Source organism: Camellia sinensis, chromosome 15 (genome assembly GCF_055761805.1).
Source record: "Camellia sinensis isolate YWXY chromosome 15, ASM5576180v1, whole genome shotgun sequence".
Lineage (NCBI taxonomy): Eukaryota > Viridiplantae > Streptophyta > Magnoliopsida > Ericales > Theaceae > Camellia > Camellia sinensis.
In genome coordinates this window covers 12,845,966-12,865,491 of record NC_138975.1, presented here as the reverse complement: position 1 = coordinate 12,865,491, position 19,526 = coordinate 12,845,966, and the positions used below count along the sequence as shown (strand labels likewise).

The 19,526-nt window shown below is 29.3% G+C and overlaps 1 protein-coding gene across 1 annotated transcript; it reads left to right on the top strand.

The window, feature by feature from the left end:
- Positions 1–12,391: 12,391 nt before the first annotated feature.
- On the top strand, positions 12,392–16,187 carry LOC114289657 (transcription factor MYB1). Its single transcript, XM_028233425.2, has 3 exons — positions 12,392–12,964; positions 13,529–13,658; positions 15,415–16,187. Exons 1-3 carry the CDS (start codon positions 12,832–12,834, stop codon positions 16,034–16,036), a joined length of 885 nt encoding a protein of 294 aa, XP_028089226.1. The 5' UTR covers positions 12,392–12,831; the 3' UTR covers positions 16,037–16,187.
- Positions 16,188–19,526: the final 3,339 nt, after the last annotated feature.

The following is a 19,526-nucleotide window of genomic DNA, read 5'->3' as shown; positions in this document are numbered from 1 at the left end:
CATAAAAATAAAAAAACACAAAAAATAAAAATATAAATTTTTTTAAAAAATCTTTTCTGAAAAATGAAACAAGCTGATTGTTTTATATCACTTTCTATCACCATTGATAATCTAAATAATTTGGAGCCTAGTAGATGTCACAAATAATTAGTGCACATTGGACCATTGAATGGACCCAAAGCAGCCCATAATTGTGAGGAATAAAAATTGGATATACGTGGATCTATTTCACTTTTTCTTTTTTCTTTTTTTATAAATTTTTTATTTTTACAGTGGGAAGGTGTAATGATTGTAGCCGCCACTATATAATAGTAGAGAAGGTTAGCAATTTGCAAATGACCCCTTCACTTTTTAGTTTTTTTTGCTACTTTATTTAGGCTAAAAATTTTGATTTAGAAAGAGTTTTTTGTCCTTTTAATTTTTTTAGTTTTTTTTGTAAAAAAAAAAATATAATAATTATGAATTAGATGTAATATTTTACTTTTTATAACTAAAATAATTTATTTTATTTTTTATAACTAAAATAACCTAAAAAACTCCTAACCCAACTTGCCAAACAGAGGCTTTGCATGTGCCAACTGAGGTAGCTGGTTACATCTTTATCGATGGCAACCCCCCATTATTATCCAATTCTATGGGCTTTGTTTATTTATTTATTTAATATGCAAGTAAATATTAGAATTTATAAATTAAGATAAATTATAAACATACTTTTGAGATTTATTAAAAATATAAATTCTCCCCCCCCCCCATTATTATCCAATTCTATGGGCTTTGTTTATTTATTTATTTAATATGTAAGTAAATATTAGAATTTATAAATTAAGATAAATTATAAACATACTTTTGAGATTTATTAAAAATATAAATTCTCCCTTCATATTTAAAAAATTATATTAATCACATATAAATGGCCCCTTTTGTTAATCAACTGTTAATAGAGTGTATGACATAAATAATAATTATATATATATATAACCTATACTTTTTTGAACATATATATTGTTAGAACAATCTTTTGTGTAAAATAAATAAATTAAAAAAAATCAAACAAATAAAATAAATTACGTATCAAATTTATTTTATCGAACCGAATAAATAATTAAAAGATTAAGTTGAGTGTGTGACACTCTGTCCTTAAGATAAATTCGCTCTGCTACGGTGCTTACGGATAAAAGGCATCTATCTCTCAAGATACAATGACTTTCACAAATTGTAGTAGCACTCCAAGCAATTTGTATGACAAAACTTGTATTCTTAACTCTCTGAATTTTGTTTTAAAACAAGTATGAAGAATAATGATGCAAGAAAGCAAAATGAAGGCAACAAAATAATTTTTTTTTGGATATTTTCGACCCCCAAACTGCTGGAATATGTAGGAATTTATAGGCAAATGATCTGTCTGAACAAGTGTAGTTTAGAATCGAATAGGTATGAAACTGTTTTGAACAGATACAGATTCAAAATTTGAACAGATTTAGTCACTGTTTAATCTGTAAACTGCTAGGAACTGCTGGGCAGTTTCTGGCAGTTAAAACTTGTTAAAAAAATAGTTTATCTGTTGGGAATTTTGGACTGGAAGTGGCACAATTATGGACATAAAATTTGAATTCAAATTTGGTGCAAATTTTGAATTAATTTCCAGTAAGAAATTTTGAAAAAATTCAAATGAATTTTGTTTAAAAAATTAACATTAGAACCAACCAAACCCAACCCACAACCCACGCCTAGTATGGCTCAGCCGAACGGACAGTGGCGGCGGCGGCGGCACGCGGACGCGTGTGTGGTGGTTTCAGCCAAGGTTCAATTTGTCCATAACTCTTCTCTTCTACAAACTTGGGGTGCCCCTTGGGGCCCAACCTAAGTGTTGCCACCTAGAACTTATATACATACATAAGTTCTCTTAAAGTTTCAATGTGGGACAAGCCTTACAAGGAAACCCACATTTTATTCTTTAATTGTCCAATTCTACGAACCTGAAAACGACGTCAATTTCCCATTTACACATAAATGTTTTTGACGAACCAACTTCACCGTGTGACTTGCCATGTGGAAAGGAACACATCACCTTTTCGGACCCACCCCAAAAGACATTTGGGACCCACTCAAATTTAGGCTCAAAGTTGGCCCAAAATAAGCCTATAAAAACCAATTTTCTAGCAATCCCCCACATGAGTAGAATTTGACAAAAAGAAAATGCAACAACATGATCTAATTACAGAGAGTACATAAATTGAAAATATTCTGCAAAGGATAGGTAACTTTTGGCTTTGAACCTTTCCTTATGAGATACTATTAGATTTACTAGGTAACTAATGAACATGATGTCTTGAACTGTTCAGCCGTTTGTGTCAACCAAGACAATAGAACTCACACAGTATATTACCAGACACAATTTAGTTCTTACTATTGTGTTTATTTTGGCCCTGAACAACCTGGTCTTTCATGAATGCTTTAAAGACTTGTAGCCTTTCACAAATCTCATAGAACTGGTCCAGTTCACACTCATATAAGTGATTCTTATGAAGAGTATCCTGCTATACTCCACTAGGTATTCCTAGATATAAGAATCATTAAAAGTATTACTTAACCTAAATCGCTGTAGGCATCACTATTTCAACATAAAAATTGGTAGGAGTTTGACTCCCCAGTGATCTTTTTGAGTTATACACAACTCGATTGTCCCTTTGAACCTAGATCTTGGGATCTCCAGTCAACTAGGCTAGGTTGCCGTTGTGGTAACTCTTATTTAATAGGCTTAAGTCCCATTCCCCTCGATGAATTCTCAACTAACTCTCTTGCTAACTCTTTGATTAGTGGATCCGCTATGTTATCTTTAAACTTCACGTATTCAATGGAAATAATTTCATTAGAGAGTAGTCTTACGGTGTTATGTCGACGACGAATGTGTCATGACTTGCCGTTATACAAATGACTCTGTGCTCTACTTATTGCTAATTGACTATCACAATGTATGCATATAGTAGGCACCGGTTTTGGCTACATTGGAATATCTTCAAGGAAGTGGCGAAGCCATTTTGTTTCTTTCCTAACTTTATCTAAAGCTATGAATTCTGATTCCATAGCAGACCTAGCAATGCAAGTCTGTTTGGAAGATTTCCAAGATACAGCCGCCTCACCAAGAGTAAAGACATACCCACTAGTGGATTTTGAGTCTCTAGTATCCGATATCCAGTTTGCATCACAGTATCCTTCAAGTACTGCTAAATATCTAATATAATTTACCCAATGTTACGAGCAAATCGAAGATATCTTAGAACCCTTATAATCTTAAAACCCTTATAGTAACTTTCCAATGGTCTACTCATGGATTATTCGTATATCTACTTAATTTACTTACTGCATAAGCTGTATCTGGGCGAATGCAGTTCATCAAGTACATTAAGCTTCTAATAATTTGGGCATACTCTAATTGAGAAATATTTTCCTGTACATTCTTAGAAAGAAACAAATTAACATTCACAGGTGTTCTAGCAAGATGATTATCATCTTTGCTAAATTTGTCAAGTATTTTCTCAATGTAATGTGATTGTGACAAAGCATAACCTTCTGATGTTTTGGTAATTTTCATACCAAGAATTACATCAGCAATCCCCATGTCAAAATGTTTATTCAACATTTCCTTAGTAGTTTTAATCATGTCATTATTACTACATATGATGAGCATATTATCCACATAAAGACACACAATCACATAACCTTTGCTTATGTTTTTAATGTAAACACATTTGTCATATTCATTAATTTTGAATCTATTTGACATCATTGTTTTGTCAATTTTTTCATGCTATTACTTTGGTGCTTGTTTTAAACCATATAATGATTTAACCAATTTACACACTTTCTTTTCTTTTCCTACAACAGAAAATCCTTCTGGTTGTTCCATGTAAATTTCTTTATCTAACTCACCATTTAAGAAAGCGATTTTCACATCCATTTAATGAATTTCTAGATTGTACAACAATGTAATAGCAATTAACATTCTAATGGATGTTATTCTAGTAACCGGTGAGTATGTGTCAAAATAATAAAGACATTCTTTTTGTCTAAAACCTTTGACCACAAATCTTGCCTTGTATTTGTCAATTGATCCATCCGTTTTCATTTTTCTCTTGAAAATCCACTTGTACCCAAGAGATTTACAACCTGGTGGCATATCCACCAATTCCCAAGTGTGATTTTGCAGGATGGATTCAACTTCACTATTTACAGCTTCTTTCTATAAAGGAGCTTCAAGATTTGACATAGCCTCTTTAAATGTTAAAGGCTCATTTTCTAACAAAAATGTTAGGAAATCTGGACCAAAAGATTTTGAGGTTCTAGCACGTTTACTACACCTAGGTTTCTCTTTCTCATTTTGATCTATCTCTTGCTCTTATTTTTGATCATGTTCTTGATCATGACTAGTAATAGCATCAAGAGATCTTTTGTTAATACTAGTCTCTTGTCCAGTTTTATTTGGAAACACATGTTTAAAGAAAGATGAATTCCGAGATTCAATAATAGTATTTACATGCATTTCGAAATGTTCTGACTTATGAATCAAAAATCGATATGTACTACTATTCATGACATAACCAATGAAAATGCAATCAACAGTTTTAGGACCTATCTTAGTCTTTTTAGGACTAGGAATAGCCATTTTAGCCAAACACCTCCACACTTTCAAGTATTTGTAGGATGATACTCTCCCATGCCACAATTCATAAGGTATTTGATTCACTTTCTTCCAAGGTACTTTATTAAAGTTTTGAGGTAATCCATAACTTATTAACATGCCGTTCATCATTTCTTTTAAAGTCCTATTTTTTCTTTTAGCAATTCCATTTTGCTGAGGTAAGTAAGGAGCAGTGATTTGATAAATTATTCTATGGCGCTGTTTGGGAAGCCTCTTGAGAGGCTATTGTAGCCTATTTTCAGAAAATAGCCCAAAAGTAGCACTGTTGCCAACTTTTTCAAAAAAAAAATATATATATATATATAGTCTGCTGCCCGGACAGTGTAGGCTGTGTGCCTACACTGTCACAGCCGACAGTGTGACAGCAAGGGCAAATTACCATTTTGCCCCTTTATATCAATTTTAAAAAATAAAAAGTTAAGGATAAATCTGTCATTTTAAATTTAAACATCATTTCAACACACTTTTCAATACAATAACTCAACTAAAAAATCATCTCATCTTCCCAAACACAAAAACTAAAATAGCCACTAAAATAGCCAAAAAGCCAAATAGCCTACTAAAATAGCCACTTCCCAAACGAGGCCTATATTCTTTACAAAATTCACAAAAAGTTGATTCATATTGACTACCTCTATCACTTCTAATTTTTTTAATTTTCTTATCAGGTTGATTTTCAACTTCATTCTTATATTGAATGAAAGTTTCCAAAGGTTCATCCTTGGTTCGAATTAAATAAACATAACTATATCTAGTATAGTCATTTATAAAAGTGATAAAATACTTTTTTCCACCTCTAGTTTGAACTGATTTAAAATCATAAACGTCATCATGAATTAATTCAAGTGGTTTCGTACTTCTTTTCATTGAATAAAAAAGAGTTTTGGATAATTTTGCCTCAACACAAATTTCACATTTATGATTTAAATCAATATCAAATTTAGGTAAACATTCCATATTAATTAATCTACACAAAGATCTATAATTAACATGTCCAAGTCTACCATGCCATAAATTTGAAGACTCAAGCAAGTTAGAAGAAGATGTATTTTTATTAGTAACATAGGGTACAACAGTCATTACATTCATTCTGAAAAGGCCATTAGACATGTAACTTTTTCCTACATACATCCCGTTTTTGGTAAGTACAAACTTATCACTTTCAAAAACTAACCTAAACGCATTTTTACTCGACAAAGATCCGGAAACAAGGTTCTTGTGAATGTCCGGTACATGCAGCACATTGTTGAAAGTGAGTTCCTTTCCAGATGTCATCTTCAGAATAATCTTTCCTTATCTTTTAACTTTGGAAGTTGATGAGTTGTCTATAAAAAGTTGTTCACCATTGTCCACTATAAAATAAGATGTGAACATCTTTTTGTCGATACAAATATGACGAGTAGCACCAGTGTCCACCCACCACGCTTTAGGATTTCTGACAAGATTTGTCTCGGAAACAACTGCAGAAAGATTTATGACATCTACACTATTGAAAATTTATCCACTTCGATCTTATTGGCTTGAGCAACCTTCTTGCTTGATCTTCCCTTGCCTTTGCAACAATCAGTTCCTAAGAACTTTTCTAGTTTTTTACCATGATTCACTGGCATAGTCCCAACATAAGGAGGGGTTGGCGCAATTATAGCCACCATACCAATACTGGTTTGAACATTAGTTTGACCAGTTTCTGTAACCATGAATTTTAAATTATAAAACAAAATTAGAATTAAAATTTTATACTACACAGAAAATTAAACCATAAACACAAAATTTTAAATTCTGTAAAATAAAAGGAACAAGAATTGTAACTTTTATTTCCAATTAATTTGAAAATAAAATAAAATAAAATATTATTTAAACAAATTAATTCCACACAAAAAAAAATTCTGTAACATTTCAAGAATTAAAATACTGAAAATAAAATTTTAATTAACAAACACTCAGAAATTATTTCTGAAAACCAAAATTAATTTTTGAAAAACTTCACAAATAAATATTCTGAATTGTTAATGACACCAGTATATTACTACTAGTTGTTAAAGAAACTAAACAGTATATTACTACTATCTGTCAAACAGTATATTACTACTATTTGTTTTTCCAACAAGAAATATTATTTTGTAAAATCACAGAAAATAATTTCTATAAGAAGAAGAAAGAGAAAAGGAAACAAACGAATAATTCTGTATTTTGTCTTAAGATTGATGGAACAATCTTGTGTGTAAAATAAATAAATTAAAACAAATCAAACAAATAAAATAAATTATGTACCGAATTTATTTTACCGAATCGAATAAATAATTAAAAGATCAAGTCGAGTGTGTGACACTCTATCCTTAAGACAGATTCGCCCGGTTACGGTACTTACAGATAAAAGGCGTCTATCTTCCAGGATATAATGATCTTCACAAATTATAGTAGCACTCCAAACAATTTGTACGGCTAACAAAACTTGTGTTCTTAACTCTCTGAATTTTATTCTAAAACTAGTATGAAGAATAATGATGTAAAAAAGAAAAATGAAGGCAACAAAATAATTTTTTTTCGGATATTTTCGAACCCCCAAACTGTTGGAATATGCAGGAATTTATAAGCAAATGATATGTCCGAACAAGTGTAGTTTAGAACCGAACATGTATGAAACTGTTTCGAATAAATACAGATTCGAAATTTGGACAGATCTGGTCACTGTTTAATCTGTAAATTGCTGGGAATTGCTGGGCAATTTTTGGCAGTTAAAACTTGTTAAAAAAATAGTTTATCTGTTGGGAATTTTGGACTAGAAGTGGCACAATTATGGACAAAAAATTTGAATTCAAATTTGGTGCGAATTTTGAATTAATTTCCCTCAAGAAATTTTGAAAAAATTCAAATGAATCACCTTATTTGTTTCCACTTTTCAAAAAATACTTTTCAGAAAATTCTACTTTCTTATTTTTCGTGTTTTTTTTGTTTTTATTGAATATTTTTAATATTTTAAGCAATTTTTTTACTTTTTAGACACATCAACATAAATACACCTAAAAAGTAAAAAAAAATTGTAAAAAAAATCTTTTAAAAATTCACTAAATATCAAAAATACAAAAAAATACAAGAATTTAGTACAATTTTTGTATTTTTATATATTTATTAATTTTTTAAAATATTTTTTCACAAATTTTTTACTTTTTAGATACATCTAAGTAAGGTGCATCTAAAAAAGTAAAAAAAAAAATTAAAATTTAAAAAGTCAATTTTCAAAAAACTTAATTCAGAAAACTCAAACCAAACACACTGAATATTATTCAAAAAATTAACATTAGAATCGACCCGACCCACGCCTAGTACGGCTCGGCCGAACAAACGGTGGCGGCAGCGTGCGGGCGCGTGTGTGATGGTTTGAGTCAAGGTTCAATTTGTCCATAATTCTTCCCTTCTACAAACTTGGGATGCCCCTTGAGGTCCAACCCAAGTGTTGTCACCTAGAACTTATATATACACATAAGTTCTCCTAAAGTTTCAATGTGAGACAAGCCTTACAAGAAAATTCACATTTTATCCTTTAATTGTCTAATTCCACGAACCCGAAAATGACGTTAACTTCCCATTTACTCATAAATAGTTTTGACAAACCGTCTTCACCGTGTGACTTGCCATGCAACAAGGAACACGTCACCTCTTTGGACCCATCCAAAAGACATTTGAGACCCACTCAAATTTGAAATCAAAATTGATCCAAAATAAACGTATAAAAATTAATTTTCTAACATATATATATATATATATATATATATATATATTTATTAAAGTACAGAAGCAATAATGGTCCTCCGACTTTACATTACCTTAAATGAGGATATCCCTAATACTGGGACATATTATTATTAATTGAAATACAGATAGATATCCCTAATAATGGGACATATTATTTTATTATTATTATTAGTTGAAACAAGTTTAACGTTGAATTTGTTATCTCTAATATTACTTTTGATACAAGAGGTGTTGGGAAAAGGATGACCAATTCATTTGCTTTCATCTTCCCTTTATTTTTATTTTTTGGCAAGGGTTCTTTTATGTCTCTACTTTAAAATATTCATAATTACTGAATTATTAAAAATCTTAAGATTTGATAATCTCATATATAATCTAATTGATATGAATATTTTAAAATAGTGAAATTTGAACACATCCTATCACAGTTCTGTTTATGTATTCAAAGTTAAAAGTGTCACATTGTATTAGGGAGAGAGTCCAACTAGAGGGTGCTGTTGTCGAAAATTTTATATCTGTAAAATATAACGTTGATTGGATATCGATAACCACATAATCATATCACATTTGCATAAACAAGTGGCTATCGTTATTCAATCAACATGATTTTTTGTAAGGATAAAGTATTCGATGAGCCCTGCATATTAAACAATTCAAATCATTGATGTGCACCAAGGATCCTCTAGAGTGATTTTTTCCTAAAGTTTCCTAGAGTGTTACATTGTGTGGTTGAGATTTACTGAAAAAAATCACTCTAGAGGATCCTTGCTCATCGATGTGGGCTTCGTAGTGGGCCCACAGAGGCCCAATATCACCGTCTAGTTTGATTTGGACCAGAGAGAAACCTTTCCCTTATTATTATTATTCAGCTTATTTGGTTTGAGTTTTTTAAATTCACTTTTCAAAAAATTAAAATCTTTATTTTTCATATATTTTTTTTCATTGAATTTTTTTAATATTTTAAGCAGTTTTTAAATTTTTTTTTTTTAGATACATCTAACATTAATACACTTAAAAAATATAATATTTGTGAAAAAATCTTTAGAAAAATCACTAAATACCAAAAATATAAACAAAATATGAAAATTCAATACATTTTTCTTATTTTTGTGTAGGTATTAATTTTTTATAAATATTTTTAGATACATCTAAGTAAGATACATCTAAAAAAGTAAAAAAAAAAAAATTGTTTAAAATTTTAAAAATATTCATTAAAAACAAAAAACATAATTTTCATAAAATTGAAACCAAACACAGTGATCAATTTTATTTTATTTTTTACGTGATAACAACGATCCTGAATATAATATTATTTTGGGATGAACCACTTAAATCTTTGCATTCTTATACGTTTAATTTAAAATTTTATTTTATTCCTATTTGTATCTTGTATCCCAACTATAATTTAGGAATAGGCAAACACCGGACTGGATTGGGTTCGGATAGAGTTAACTGTATAGTAAGAGTACAGGAGTCCATCCAAGCCCGGCCCGGCCGTAAAAAACTTCCAAATTCCAAATTTGTCCACTTAACCATAGACTACTCTTTTTTTTTTTTTTTTTCCCCAAAGGATTATCAAATTATTTAAACTGTTTTAATAATTATTTTAATTTGAGACATTAGCAAATTTCAATTGTACAATAAATATGGTGTTTAATAAATATTTTAATTAAACCTTGAAAAGATATATATATATATATATGTTTCTTAACTTTTTATTAATTTTTTGTTTATTTTATAATTAAATAATATATTATAAATGAGTGGTCAGGTTAGACTAGTCTAAAACTCCTTATCTCAAGTCCAATCCAAAAATCAAATGGACTCAAAATCTTATCCTTCCAGACCCTATATACTAACAAATACATTTGATGTTTGTTTAAAATATAAATGATCTCTTGTAGTTTTATAAATTACATCTCGTCTATTAAAATTTTTAATTTTATAATAAATATTTCATTTTATTAATAAATCATCAAGTCAATTAATAATTTTTAATGATGTCAGAAATTTATTTAAATTAATAATTCGAGTAATTTTATTATTGCATAAGAGAGCAGTTAAGAATTTATTTTTTCAATTAATTATGTTAAATTAAAAATCTTAATAATGAAATATTTATAATTTTTCAAATCACAAAAGACAATTCGTATTTTAAAATTATTTTGAAAAATATATTTATAATTAATTTTACTATTTTTTTTTCTCTCTAAATCTTAAAAATGTTGGGAAGGAGTTGGTTTCGGCAGATTGAGGGGCATGGCCAGTCCTACCATAATTGTGTATGAATTGACGCACTCCATTAGAGTACTGTTGTTTTGAGACCCTTTTTTTTTCTTTTTTGAAAAATGCTTGGACCTCTTTTTTTTGGAACTCATTTTTAGATCTTAATCACTGATGTATGTGTGGGACCTACTCACGTATGTGTGGGCCTATACCATTAATGAATCCAAAAGGAATTGTGAAGTCCTTAAAAAAAAAAAGTCTCAATCATTTTTTTTTTCACAATAAAATTGGAACAGTGTGTGTACGTGTAACGTGTTGTAAAGCATCAACCTGAATTTTTTTGTCCAGGGAGGTACTACACTGATTTCAACCAACTTTCAAGAGTGTACGTTGAGAAAGTTAGCTTGAGTGTGAGCAGCCCATGCAAACTTGGAAGGGCAGTTGAGTTCAATGTGATTTTCTCTCTCTTCTTTTTTTATTTATAAGATATAATAAAAACTTTCTAGATTGTGATGTTCAATGAGTCGGCATCATTTTTATATCACCATAAAATCAAACATAATCATTTCTATAGTGGTAACTTTAAGTGCTGAGAATATAAATATCTGTTGTTTATTTAAATTACGCACTTTAATATATATATATATATATATATATAGGGACTTATAATTTTAAATTTGTAGATTCAATGGCAAATGAGTTAGTCCTAATAAAGTTAAGTGTGATGAATTAAAAATTAATAACTATTATATCACTTTATTTTGAGTGAATTTGTGAGAATTTTTTTAAAGGTCCCAAATGTTTTCTTATGGTGTGCATCTTGACACAATGTACGTGATAAATATCACAACATGTTGTCACTTTTCTCACCAAAATAATTTGTAATTTTTCTCAACAAAATGGTTTTTAACATGTTTACTGGTCACAAAAACATGTTCACTAGGCCGATGATTCGCAACTTTCATTTTAGCGGTGTACACCATTGATTTCTCCAACTTATTATATGATGTCAATCATATTTAATATAAATTTGATTAATACATTTTAATAATTTTGAATATTTTTTTTGGTAAAATTCTGAATACATAGAGTTGTTATAAAAAAATATCTTTTACTAAATTAATTTTTAATTTTTTTTTAAAAATCTGAAATAAAATTCTAAAAACCAAATTTATATGTGAAAAAGTTTCAATACAAAAAAAAAAAATAATAATAAAAATAATAAAAATAAAGATAAAGAAAAAACAAACAGTTAGGCAAAGACCTATGGTAAACTTCGCACATGCAGACCAAGAACCCATTTCAGGTTTATTAGGATAACTCCCTACGGTCCAAAATCTGGACTCGATTGGGGTGTTTGAGTCAAATTCATCACGGTTCCGTTTTAATAATTTAAATAATTTATTTTATTAAATATTTTGTATATTTTATTTATATAAAAAATTAGATCAATTTGATAATTGTAAGTTACTTAATTTATCATATTTTTTATTAAAAAAATAGACTATAATTATGTTTTTCAAAAATAAATTATTTTTTTTTATGACAAAAATAATAAATTGAATAAGTTATAGTTACCTGATCAACCTAATATTTTTGTGGATAAAATATGAAATACCTAACAAAATAAACAATTTAAATTATCAAAATAAAAACATGCCCAAATAGACCCATCCGATTCAAATTCAAATTTTGAACTAAGAATCCTCTTCCGTTCAAATTTTAAACAAGTATGATACATCCCTCTAAAAATGAAGAACTAAACCAGCTCTAATGAGTCAGTAATTCAAAAAAAAAAAAAAAAAGTAGACACAATCATCACATCATGAGGGTCAGTTCATTAAAACTCCCCTAAAATTTTATATTTAGAGATCCCAAACATTATTCAATTTTGAATCAGGAATCCTCACATGTTTATGGAATAAGTGGGGACCCCATAAAATCAGTCTCCTTAGGCTTTGCAGGGACACATTATATATACCAACTAATTCACACAATTCCAAGCAAAAAGAGTCCCTCTTTCAGCCTTAGAAGGAAACCGTGTTTCCTTACGTTTTGGAAGCAATTATATCACTGAAAACTGAGCCCCGCTCGCTCACTCACTACCCTCCAACAGAGAGAGAGAGAGTGGACTACTTGGAAGAGTTTCATAGATGGGTAGGAGACCTTGTTGTGCCAAGGAAGGCTTGAACAGAGGAGCATGGACTGCCATGGAGGACAAGATTCTCACAGACTACATCAGAGTTCATGGTGAAGGAAAATGGAGAAGCCTTCCCAAGAGAGCAGGTGAGAGAATGATATCATAACTCATGATATACATATAGCTTTTTGGTAGATAGTAGATACAAATTAAAGAGCATCTCCAATGTTAAATCTGACATGCCATTGGCAAATCTTGGCTATGTTACAACATAAAAAAGTCAAAATTTAACAATTTTGATCTCATCTCAAATTTTCAACCATTTTCTAAATCTATATAAATTACATTTAGCCGTTCATAGTATTATTAAACTTTAGTCATTGTTAAAATTCATGCCAAATTTAACACAGATGATAGTAATGTCAAAATTTGGTAACTTCAATGACAATAAGCCGCTCAAAGAATAATGAGTTGAGAGTCCTTTGTCCCCCTCTCTCTATTTCAAACACTACTTTTATTTTAAAATTTGTCTCTCTGATTTTGATCTTGCGGTAGATATACATAGTGACAAAAAAATTGGAACAGAAGATCTGATTCGATATCTATTAGGATTATTTGTATTTTTTCAAACCAAAAAAGGGAGAAAAAACAAAACAAAACAAAACAAAGCAAAGCAAAATAAAATGTTATGAATGATTTTGTGTGTGCAGGTCTTAAGAGATGCGGGAAGAGCTGCAGGCTTCGTTGGTTGAATTACCTAAGACCTGATATTAAGAGAGGAAACATTAGCCGTGATGAAGAGGATCTCATAATCAGACTTCACAAACTCCTTGGAAACAGGTTATTTCTAATTAATTTCTTTTTAAGTCAACCAAAATTTGTAATAAAAAAATAAAATAGTTACTGTTTGTATTATTGTTAAATTACCATCCTGCATTGACATTTTTTTGTGGAAGATAGAATATTAGTATATTAGTAAAGTTAGGTTACAATCGCCGCTTATCTATCAACTTGAATCTCAGACCTTTCACTTATCACATCCTAAGGCGCTTACATGCCACTCGGCCAAAAGGGCATTGGCAACCTGCATCGACATTACTCAGTGGGAGACATCATACACATTTATTTTTATTAAAAAAAAGAGAAAATTATTCGAGAAAATTATTGAACTAAGAAAAATGATGATAGCAACCAAAAAGGAGGATTGGGTTAAAATAGTCTATTAAAAAAAAGTTAAAATAGTCAATAAAATAAAATGTCACATCAAACTCATAATTATTTCATTTTTTTTTTCTCGTAACCATCAAATTAACTACCAAAAAAAAAAAAAAAAAAAAAACTAGCTTCCTTCCTAAACATGACTATTTTAGTGGCGCTAAAATAGTAAAAAATTCAACTAAAATAATCAATTTCTCAAACAAGACAGTTTAATAATGTCATAATGATCACAATAATATATTGTAAAGTGTTTATCATCTCATTTATCAACATTGTATTTGCTAAAAATATGAGTGATGGGTCATTTAAACCAATATAGTTGCGACATCACCAAAGATCCTCTAGAGTATTTTTTTCTTAAAGTTTCCTAAAGTGGTGTATTGTGTAGTTGAGATTTAATGCTGAAAAATTGATATGACTTGTCATTAAATCTCAATCACACAATGCACCACTCTAAGAAACTTTAAGAAAAAAAAACTCTAGAGGATCCTTGCTCTTGTGACATACGATAAAAGATTATAAACAACTTATAAAATACAAATGTAATTATTGTATTATAAAGAAAAATGTTTGAGACACTTAATTTGTTATCTTTAAAAACAATCCCTAATGATGTGTCTTCACCAACTCTTTAGAGGTACTGAGCCTTTTGTGCTCTAGCACACAGTGAACATTCCTTTGACAAATATTAAATTTTAATTTATCAAAAATTTTATCATGTGCAGTTTAATTTTAATACCACACATAATGAGAAATCATTTAAAAGTTATAAAGTAAAAGAGGTAGTATTGTTGATTATGATCAATTATTTGTGTGACCTTAAAACACTTTCAACAAATGAAAAGTTGTTTCAAAAAAAAAAACAAATGAAAAGACATTTAGAATTAGAGATGGCTCATGTAATTCTTGGGAAGTCCTTGTGGCAGATCCTATGTGGGGATTATATTTTATCCCCAAGTCCCTTCTTTATCTCACGATGAATTTTGAGGGTAATTATTTAGTATTATAATTGGAAGATAATGTAAGTAGGTGGGATATTGTGCTTAATAATTAAAGAATATGAAAGAACATATTAAATGATGATTGATTAGGGAGTACAGACACGTAATACTATGAAAATATTAAATAATTTTCCAAATTTTGATGATTTTTTTTTTTTAATTTTTTTTTGACCTCGTTGGCTTAGGATGGAAATAATGAAGATTTGGACATAAGTTCTCCTCTCTTGTTTGAGAAATAACGTTGATACATGCATAAAACGTGCATAAAAATATGTAATAAAATTTTACCTTTTTTTGTATTATTGATTCTTAAAGAACATGATTAGTAGGACCCAACATATTTTGACCGTAGTATTGCACATGTGTAATGTATACAGATGGTCTTTGATAGCCGGAAGGCTTCCAGGGCGAACAGACAATGAAATCAAGAACTATTGGAACACGAATATTGGTAAAAAGATCCAAGTTTTATCTCAACCAAGCGCAACCTCAACTATTTCAAACCGCTATAACTCCTCAAATCCTCAATCCAAACAAAACCCAAGTCGGACGACAGACCACTCGGTTGCCCAACCACCTTTACCAAATACCGAACCATCACGCCTAGTCCGTACCAAGGCATCAAGGTGCACCAAAGTTTTCATCCGACCGGACCACCAAAATGTTACAATTCATCACAATGTCGGTGTTGGGGTGGCGGCTTCAGATCCTGGCGATGACATATCGCCATTTATTTCAGCGAAAGATGACACATCGGATTTTATGATGGATTTTGAAATGGATGAAAATTTTTTATCGGATTTTCTCAACACTGATTTCCCACCATTATATGAATTTCATAACGATCTAAAAGGCGACACTACTGACACTGTCACAAGCTCTTCATCTCTGGACTCTAATCAAAACCTATTGTCGTCAAATGAAATGTTACAGAGCTCGGATCTTCAGTCATTGGCTCCTCTTCTCGATCCTTGCATGGATTGGCTTCAAGATCAATAAGAGCGACCAAAAAAATAAAATCAAATTTGGGGGTTTAATTAGAATTAAGTTAATTAGAAATTAGACCTTGTGTGTGCTTTTGTATATATTCAATTAGGATCAAATGGTCTCAGTTATGTTTGTAATAATAAATATAAAAAAAAAAAAAAAACTCATGCTGAGGTGGTAACAATTCTAAGAGGAAGAATTCTGTACTCGCTAAAAAAATTACAGAAAATAAGGCTCCGTTTGGTTTCTGTAAAAAAAAAAAAAAAATCTCATCTTGGCTGTTTTTTGGTTTCATTGTATTAGTTGATGGAAAATGAGTGAGAACACTAATTAGTGCTATCACTAATGATGTGGCAGTAGGCCCTATCATGAATGATTTGATGTTTTGGCCTTGGTGTTGTATTTTTTTTCTTTTTTTTATTGAATGTCATGTCATTAGTGGTCTTTTTAAAGCTCCAAAATTAGCGGTCTCTATCATTGTTGTTAGTTGATAATTGAAAGGAAAAAAAAAAAAAATCATTCTGTTTGCAAACACTACTAATTATATTTTTACTTCTCATGTATTTATAATCTAGAAGAATTGAAGAAAGTTTTTTTAAGAAAAAAAAAATTCAAAAAAGGTTCACTGAATAAATAAATAAACAAAATCCAAATTGCACCTATACTTTTCCAATAACAGCATTTAGAGTATCATTATCAAGTTCATTAGAGTTTTCTCTTAGTTATTTTATAGCACAAAATCATATAAACACACTTTATCCAACACAATTATTGACTAATTACTTTAGTTAAATATCAAATTACTAGTTACATGTAATTAGGAAAATAATACCCAACAAATAAAATAAAAAATAGTGTTTGTTAGAGAATATATTTAAAAAATAATAATCTTCTAAAATAAAAAAAAATAGATTTTTAATTAATATTTAACTAAAAAATTAACATATTCTTACTCAACACATAAAAGTTTTAATAATAATTATTCTAAAAAGTTAAAATACAAACAAAGAAAGAGTCTTGCATCATTGCAAAGTGTTTGGGTTTGTCCTGTAGTCTTGGTTTTCACGTGAGAGCAAGAATAACGGGTCTTCCTTTTTTGTTTTTTACCCTTAATAACCCCATCATTAGGGCCCCGTAATTATGCAACTGGTCATGAAAATTGAAATAACACATATTAAAGTGAGTGAGATTTTAAATTTGAATATATAAAAAGACTTTGAGTTGTGCCGTGGCCAAGTAAATGAGGCATATGTCTCTTACATAAAAGGGTAGGACTTAAATTTTGGGACCGCAGAATAACTTCAATTGATTATGTTATATTTTGATTGGGACTTTGCCTCTTATTATGATGGTGGGAGGGGGCAGTGAGTCTCTTCTTTTAGATTAAATTAAATTATTAACTAATTATTTCAGGTAATCTATAGATGCTATAATAACCCACAAAGTATCATTTTTCTAGTTAAAAAAAGGAAAAAAAAACTACAAACATACTAATCTAGATCTTCATACTTTTTTCGTCCCAAAATATTAGTCATTTGTTTTATTTTTTATTGTCTCAAAATATTAGTCACTTTTCAAAAATTAAGTACAAAAATAATATAAATTTTCTGTTTTGCTCTTCTTTTAAATTCATAAATGATATAAAAAGTACAATTATGACATTGATATTCTTCAAAAAAAATATACTATCAAAGAGTAATTTTGAAAAATCAACTTTTTTAAAGTGCAGTAATTATACTATCAAAAAAAATCAAATTTCCTAAAATGGATCATTATTTTAGTACGGAGGGAGTATTTATTTTCTTTGTCTTTTGTTTAGATGGTGTGATGTGTGAATAGATACAAGGTATGTGAGCTATCAATCATATCATTATTTCAAAAGTATGTATCTCCCCATCCAAGATATTTAAAGAATACACAAATTACATTTGTAATCTTTATAATTCTTATTTTATATTTATTTTAATTTTAATTTTTTATATTATGTCAATTTAATTTAATAAATAGTGCCCTTTAAGAAATGTAGCTGGAACCAATGAGTAAAATAAATTCATTTATTCTCGCCAAATTGATTGAGGAGTTGACTTCCAATTTAAAAAATTCAATCAATTTTAAATAATTTTTTTCCTGATTTCTATCTACTTTCTTAATTGAACGTTATCAATTTGACTAAATTGACACAAACATAAAAATTAAAAGGAAAAATTGATACTATTGGAACTGTATAAATCAAATTGACACAAGAAAAAAAAATAGCAAAGACCAATTAAAACTTATATATTGATTTTACTTAAAATTATTGGCCATGAGTGGTTTGTTTTTAAAAAAAAAAAATTCAGATTTTTTTTGAAAAAATAGAAATTAATTTGATAGAAATAAATATCAAAAAAATATTTTTAAATTTTTAACAATTATTTTTGGCTTTCCAAAAGATAAAATTATATAAAAATGATAAGTACTTAATTTTTTTTTATTTCTTTCACCAAATTAATTTTAAATTTTTTGTAAACAAAATTCTGAACCAAATTTTTGAAAATAAAATCAAATATGACCATAAATTTTATTATTTTAAATTATTAAAATTTATATTTTAAATGTGAACAAAACTGAACTCATACATGGTGACTGATAATGAAACCAGTTAATAATTGACATTGATGTAACTATCTTGAAATTTCATAAGGGAATGGCTTCCCTCTTGTCCTAGAGAGTACTGTTGGGCCCGTGGGGGTTTATCACATGTCCCGTTTTGATAATCTGAACCGTTCAATATGTAGAACTCATCGAGTACTATATACATATAAAAAATCAAGTTGATCGGATATCGATAGATATGTGATCAAATCAGTTTTGTATGAAAAAAATGGACGGTGAAAAATAAACAGCTTACTAAAATCTGATTTGATCACTTAGCTATTGATATCCGATCAACCTGATTGTTTATAGGCATATAGTACTCAACGAGCTCTACACATTAGACGATTTGAATTATCGAAATGGGACTCATTGTGAACTCTCACGGACCTAACAATATCCTTCAGTCTAATCACGAACCGGAGAGAAGTCATTCCCATTTCATAAAGTGAAAGAAGAAAAAACATCCTAATTAGTTGATGACTTGATGAGTTAGGCATTTACTTGCCTCAATTAAATGAAACCTCATATTAAAATCGCTCCTCGGTTAAGGCTATTGAGGCATGTGCTTTAAGTCTAAAAAAATTGACCTAAAAGAGGATCCTCAAATTTAGAAAAATATTATAATATATTACAAATATAAATAGTTCCAAATTATTTTTATTGTTTTAGGACCAATCTAAAGTACCCTAAAATATTATGTTGAGCTCATATTTGTTTATAAGTGTAGTTTGGCCCAATTGAAATTAAAATATATACAAAATATTCGTGACCCTTGAATGAGAAATATTACATATACATACAAAATGTTAATGGCCCAAAATAGGGCTCCTAATTTTTTTTTTCTTTCTTTATCAGATTTTAGTGA